General features: G+C 36.4%; 1 protein-coding gene across 2 annotated transcripts; it reads left to right on the plus strand.

Annotated features, from left to right (window-relative positions):
* Positions 626-3,519, plus strand: LOC107606299 (RNA-binding protein 1). Of its 2 annotated transcripts, none has more exons than XM_021106587.1 (6): positions 626-842; positions 915-1,033; positions 1,576-1,876; positions 2,080-2,141; positions 2,562-2,643; positions 3,014-3,519. In XM_021106587.1, exons 1-6 carry the CDS (start codon positions 806-808, stop codon positions 3,058-3,060), a joined length of 648 nt encoding a protein of 215 aa, XP_020962246.1. In that variant the 5' UTR covers positions 626-805; the 3' UTR covers positions 3,061-3,519. The 2 variants fall into 2 exon arrangements, with proteins under 2 accessions (XP_020962246.1, XP_016163829.1); XM_016308343.2 differs by having other exon boundaries at positions 2,944-3,263.

Genomic DNA, 5,961 nt, shown 5'->3' on the forward strand with positions numbered 1-5,961 from the left:
ATATATACACAATACAACATATAATATTATTATATATATATAAATTATTATTGAGCTAATTATTTTATACTAGAGTCTTCTACTTATACATCTTTATTATATATATATATCTTTTATGGGAAATTATAAGGTACAGATATTAATGTACAGATATTCTATTTTAATCATAAATATAAGGACACGTAATTTTTCTTTAGTGCAATGAGAAGTAGTTTGACAAAGTATTAAATGGCTCAAAGTCACATAATATTCTAATTTATAATTTTTTTTGTTTTAAATTTTTGTTTAAACAGACTAATAAACTAATCATTAGTCCACCAATTCACACGTCCACAAATTTACTTAGCCGGTAACTAACTTGGGTTAGTCGAGTGGTAAACTCACTCGTCCGCTTAAACAATTGTCGGGAGTTCGAACTCCTGCCTTGTGCATGCAGCAACTCATTGGCCAGCGACAAACCCTTAAATGGAACTCAGATCCGCGACAGATTAGTTCTTAACCTATTGAATTAGGGGATACCGTTTGGGTAAAAAAAAAAAAATTTTACTTAGCCGGTAGTGTGGTATTTTGAGAGGCAGAAGAAGTGGCCTTAGTACAAGCTTCGAGCTACATAACCTAACTGGCTAACTGGGTTAGATTAACATAAAGCGGGGCGAGCCCTTATGCGGTCAGGCCCGATTCATTGTTGAAACCAACATGGCATTACCCGCACCGATTTGGGCCACATCATCAACACCGTAACCAATATAGACTTTCTTTCTATTCACTGTTAACTGTTTAGCATAGCAGACTGCAGAGAGCATCTATGGCGGATCCCTATTACCCTTACGTTCCTGACGGAGGTACCAATCATATCAATTCTTTTATGCACCTTCTAAACCCTAAACCACTACTTAATTTTATTCTGTCCGCAGGAATCTCAAGAACTACCTTTCCTGGTTACATTCCAGCCGAGCCACCCTCTTTGGCTTCCCCTCTTCTCTCCAATTCCACCGCCTTGCGTGCTGCTGCATCTGATTACATGCAGAGCGATGTAAATATCTTAATTTATTTATAATTGTTAGAGAATCATTAGAATCAATTTAGATCAATTAGTATCGTCTAGTATATTTGTATATTAATTGTAGGATTCTTATTGCTCTGATTCATTTACCACCTATAAATACCCATTGTATATTGTACCTTTTATCACAACTAAATAATACACTTTTCAGATTACTCTCTCAGTCTCTTGTTTCTAACATGGTATCAGAGCGAAAGCTCATCACCCGACTCGTTTCCGGACTTTGTTATTCAAACTTAAGTTGGTATCCTTAGCTCCCACTTGAGTTTGAGGGGAGATGTTAGAGAATCATTAGAATCAATTTAGATCAATTAGTATCGTCTAGTATATCTGTATATTAATTGTAGGATTCTATGCCTTTATTGCTCTGATTCATTTATCACCTATAAATATCCCTTGTATATTGTACCTTTCATCACAACTAAATAATACACTTTTCAGATTACTCTCTCAGTCTCTTGTTTCTAACAATAATATTCGTTTATTGAGTTAATTAATTTGTTGCCATTCAGGTAAGTTTTTTGCGTATGAGTGCATACGGTGTTGATGATGCTCTGCTGGGTTCTGCGGTTCGTTCCGAATCTGTTTCAATGGCTCCAACAGGGCTTGACATAAAGGGGGCTTATTCAACTCTTGAAGACCCTACTGATCTTGGCAAAACTCGTGATGCTTCGTTACCTGTTAATCCGGTTATAAGTAACGAACGGACTGTCTCGAAGATCGATTACGATGCTCTCTCGAATTCGCTGCCTGAATCCAATGTTCTGTTTGTTGGTGGACTCCCAAAAGACTGCACCAGAAGGGAAGTTGGTCGTATCCTTTTCGTTGCTTGCATCAATTCATGTGATTAATCAGTGTTAATGTGTAGGAAGAGTGTGTGAAATTATATTATTATTCAATGTAACATCGTTTTTAGAGTTTATGGAACTGGAAATTTAATTGAAGTGCATGAAATCGCATTCACTATGTTAAGAACAATGCTCCATTGATGTAAATGCCTTGACATATATCTTAAGATCTTTTCCGTCCCTTTATTGGCTATAAGGATATTAGAGTTGTTCACAAGGAGCCTAGACGGGTAAGTTTCTTAATTTAGAGTGATATGTTGATAGTTTAGGTGTGCATTGCTTCAATTTCGGAAGTAGGAATGCTAGAGGGCCATTAGAATTTATTGTTTTTGTCTATCAGTTAGACATCACTGTTTAAAAGTAGAATAAAATATGTTGTTGGATTATTAGACTAAAAGAACTAGATTAAAGAAATTGAGTTGATGGCTAAATGATGGCCAAAAACATTCTGATGGCCCTCTAACGTTTTTCTTTCTGAAGTCCTTTGCAGTAAGGACTAAGGCAAAATGTTACATTTTGACATCTATTTATTTTAAAAATGAGGAAAAGAAAAGTTTAAATCCATTAAACAATAGATAATGTTCTAATGTATTTATATTTGTCTGTTTTTTTTATATTTAGTAGTTTTTAAATGATTGAGTATGCTGCAGAGTGGAGACAAGGCTTTGACATTGTGTTTTGTGGAATTTGTTGATTCCAAATGTGCTCTCACTGCAATGGAAGCTCTGCAAGGTATTCATTTTTTTTTTTGGCTGCATAAATTTGAGTCTAATGTCTATTCATAGTGCAGAGAAAAATAATATGTATGATTGGTGTTGACATTATAGTGATTAGGAAGAAGGGAAAAGAAAGGCCTTGGAATAATGAATCTGAATATGTATGATATACGTGTGTCTAGATACAGGAAACAAACACAACCCTAAACTCTCTGTAATCTTATCAATTTGGAATTCACTTTCATAGATGCTTTATCATCTTATCATAAATGTGTTGGTAATATATCATACACTCTAAGTCTAGTATTTTATGCAGGCTACAAGTTTGATGATAAAAAACCCGAGTCACCAACCTTAAAAATTCAATTTGCACACTTTCCTTTCAATCTACCACATGATCATGGTGAGTAGGCAGCACTCAGCAGCATATTAGTCTAACATTCACTGGAACTGCTTCTTTGACCATGAGAATCTGCTTGATGCCAGTTAAGATGAACTATATGTGGTGGATAAATTTGCTATTAGGTTCCATAGTTGAGATCACTTACCTGTTGGTGAATATGGGAATAAAGGATCAATTCCCGTCAGCAAGCCCATTTTTCATCTTGGATTTTGTTTAGGATTTTCGTTATTATTTTTTGGCCTCAAACCTTTCTACTCAAAGGGGATAAGGCTGTGTACATTAGATGTATTATTTGCACCTCGGCTTTTAATTTTAGTATGGTCAAGCAGGGAGTTGTAGTAGTAAGAACCTGGAGCCTTTTCAACTTGTACTCTGGCATCACTTTGTGCATGATATCATCGTAATGTATAAACCATGATATTCCATATAGATTACGTTTTCTACCATATATATCACTTTGGTTTACTATCTCCCCCGATCCAAGGGGAACCGAAGGATTCTTGTGGTGTTGTTCTGAGCTTCTGATTAATTTTCTGAATGAGATTGAAAGGGCTGGCCAGCCGCCCCCAGCCCTGGGCCCAGCCAAACACAAATTGAACACTAATAAAGAGATGGGAGAAGTAATTGAATGTTCTCACCAATACATTGCCTAATTAGCTACTCCAACTTCATTTGAAGAATCCCCTTCGTTAAGGAAACCATTGCAACCTTCATTCCAAGGCATGTTTTTTTTTTTGGGTCAAGTAGATTGGACAACTGGGTGCACAAGACCCGGTCCGGCCCGAAGACCCGGACTGGACCCGATGACTTCGGGGCTAATTTGGCCCGGCTTCGTTATGGCCCGGTCAGACTCGAGGTTTCGATAGATGGCCCCGGTTATTTATTAAATCGGATTCGGGCCAAGTCTCGGGTCACCCGGCTCCGACCCGTTGGACCTGTGTAGTTGTTTGTTACTTAATATTTTGTTGTTATTAGTTGGTATGACATTATAAATTATTATTATTATGTTAATCTTGTGTTGGTTGTTAACTTTGTTTTAATTGTCTTTTGAACTTTGAATGTTTAATGTGTAATTGATATAATTATTATTATGAAACTTAAATTTTTATTGTTAGATTCTAAATTATTATTATGTGAATGTTGCAATGTTATGGAATAATTATTTTCCAAAATTTAGAGTATCAAAAGATGTAGAATCTAATTTTTGGTGATGTCGTGATAAAGTTGATCAAGACCCGGACTTCACCCGATCTAGACCCCTAACTGCCAATTCTAAGTATCATAATACACCCACACTACACACACTTAAGGGTTCATATTCAACATTTGGTGCACTCACCAAGGTTTGAACCTGAGTGCAGCATATTAAGAAGCATATGGTCTAACCCTTAAGATTAATTAGTTTTTGGAATCCCCCATCCATTGGTACTTTTAAGATTAATTGTGATGCTAGTTATTTTGGTTCGGGTGATAGTGTTGGTTTTGCTTGTGTTATTAGAGATTGTAATGGGAGCTGGCAAAGGGGGTGTTTGGGAATGATTGAGAGTAATAGTATTCTTCAAGGAGAATTGTTTGCTATTTGGAGAGGATATCTCTTAGCTTGGGATGTGGGTCAACGAGATGTTATTTGTGAGACAGATTGTGTGGAAGCATTTAATCTTGTTACTCAAGATGGTTTTGGGTTTATTGATCCACTGGTACTCAAAATAAGAGATATCATGCATTGAAATTGGCGTGTTGACTTTCGTTTGATTATGAGAGATGCAAACACGGTGGCAGATACTATGGCAAAGATGGCGATGAAGTTACAACTTTCGCATGTGGAGCTTCTTTCACATTGGGAGGAGTTTAAGAGTAGTCTTAAACGGGTCTGTCCCTCTATTTAAGCAGTTCCTTGTTTTGTTTCTTTTGTTTTTCTTTGTTTAATTTATTTCAGTCACAAAAAAAAATATGGTCTAACCAGTTGAGTTATGCCTCAGCTGTGCTCACACACTTTGAATGTGGCTATTATGAGGCAAACATGTTTTTTCAACAGTAGTCTTGTTTACATTTTTCTCTGTCAAAAGTCTTCCAACTAGCTTCTTTGTTATTTGAAACTCACCGACATGATGGTCTTCATCTAGGTGAAGAACTTCTCCTCTTAAAATAGCCATGAGCTTGAAGTACTCTCTAACAAAGAGGAGACCTGGCCTCGGACACTTCTGATAGTTTTGGTTACTATTTCTATTTTTTCTTTGCGAAAGCTCCGCTGCCGGAGATGAACCAGCTTCCTGTCGAAGTAGTCGCTCTAGCTATCTAGAGAAATATGCTCTCCTTGCGAGAGAAAGAGACTTTTTATCTTTTCTCTTTTTGAGTCTGAAATGAGTTGTTTCTATCTGCACTCTTCTGGTGGCCCATATGACCCGACAGGCCTAATGGATTGTTACAGTTAGATTTTATCCTTGGCCAATGAGAATGAGAATGAATTTTTTCAATATTTGTTTTTGGTTAACAATTTTCTCAATTATTTTTTTTTCTTTCAAATGTTTTGTCAAGTGTGAAGTGTGAGAGGATTCATTCCCGATCCTCAATTATCTACGTAGACTATATTTGTTTGTTCGTTTGTTTGTTTGGGTCAAATTGTGAAATTTTCTTTTGGACTTGAAATTGTGATTCTTATCTTACCAAATGTCCCCGGAACCAATTGAAATTTCAGGAGCCCGTTTTTGGTAACCGGGGTAAATTACCCTTTCATCCACTAAATTGATTTGGACTGAATTCTTGAGCCTACCGGCTCTCTATACAATTTGATAGGTGTACTTTTGAAATTGACAAGTGTAGTCCAAGTTGGTCCCAAAAATCTAGAAGTTATACCAGAATTCAAATTTCAGGAGTGGAATATAAAAGGAATAAAACTCTTTTTAGTGTGTGTATGTGCGGTAAGTGTGTGTA

Source organism: Arachis ipaensis, chromosome B07 (assembly GCF_000816755.2).
Source record: "Arachis ipaensis cultivar K30076 chromosome B07, Araip1.1, whole genome shotgun sequence".
In the NCBI taxonomy this organism is placed as follows: Eukaryota; Viridiplantae; Streptophyta; class Magnoliopsida; order Fabales; family Fabaceae; genus Arachis; species Arachis ipaensis.

Excerpts from the sequence above, each read along its gene's own strand:
- LOC107606299 (XM_016308343.2), top strand. The coding sequence starts at position 806 with ATGGCGGATCCCTATTACCCTTACGTTCCTGACGGAG. Across the intron at positions 1,877-2,079 it reads CACCAGAAGGGAAGTTGGTC|ATCTTTTCCGTCCCTTTATT; the intron begins GTATCCTTTTCG and ends ATATATCTTAAG. Across the intron at positions 2,142-2,561 it reads TTCACAAGGAGCCTAGACGG|AGTGGAGACAAGGCTTTGAC; the intron begins GTAAGTTTCTTA and ends AGTATGCTGCAG.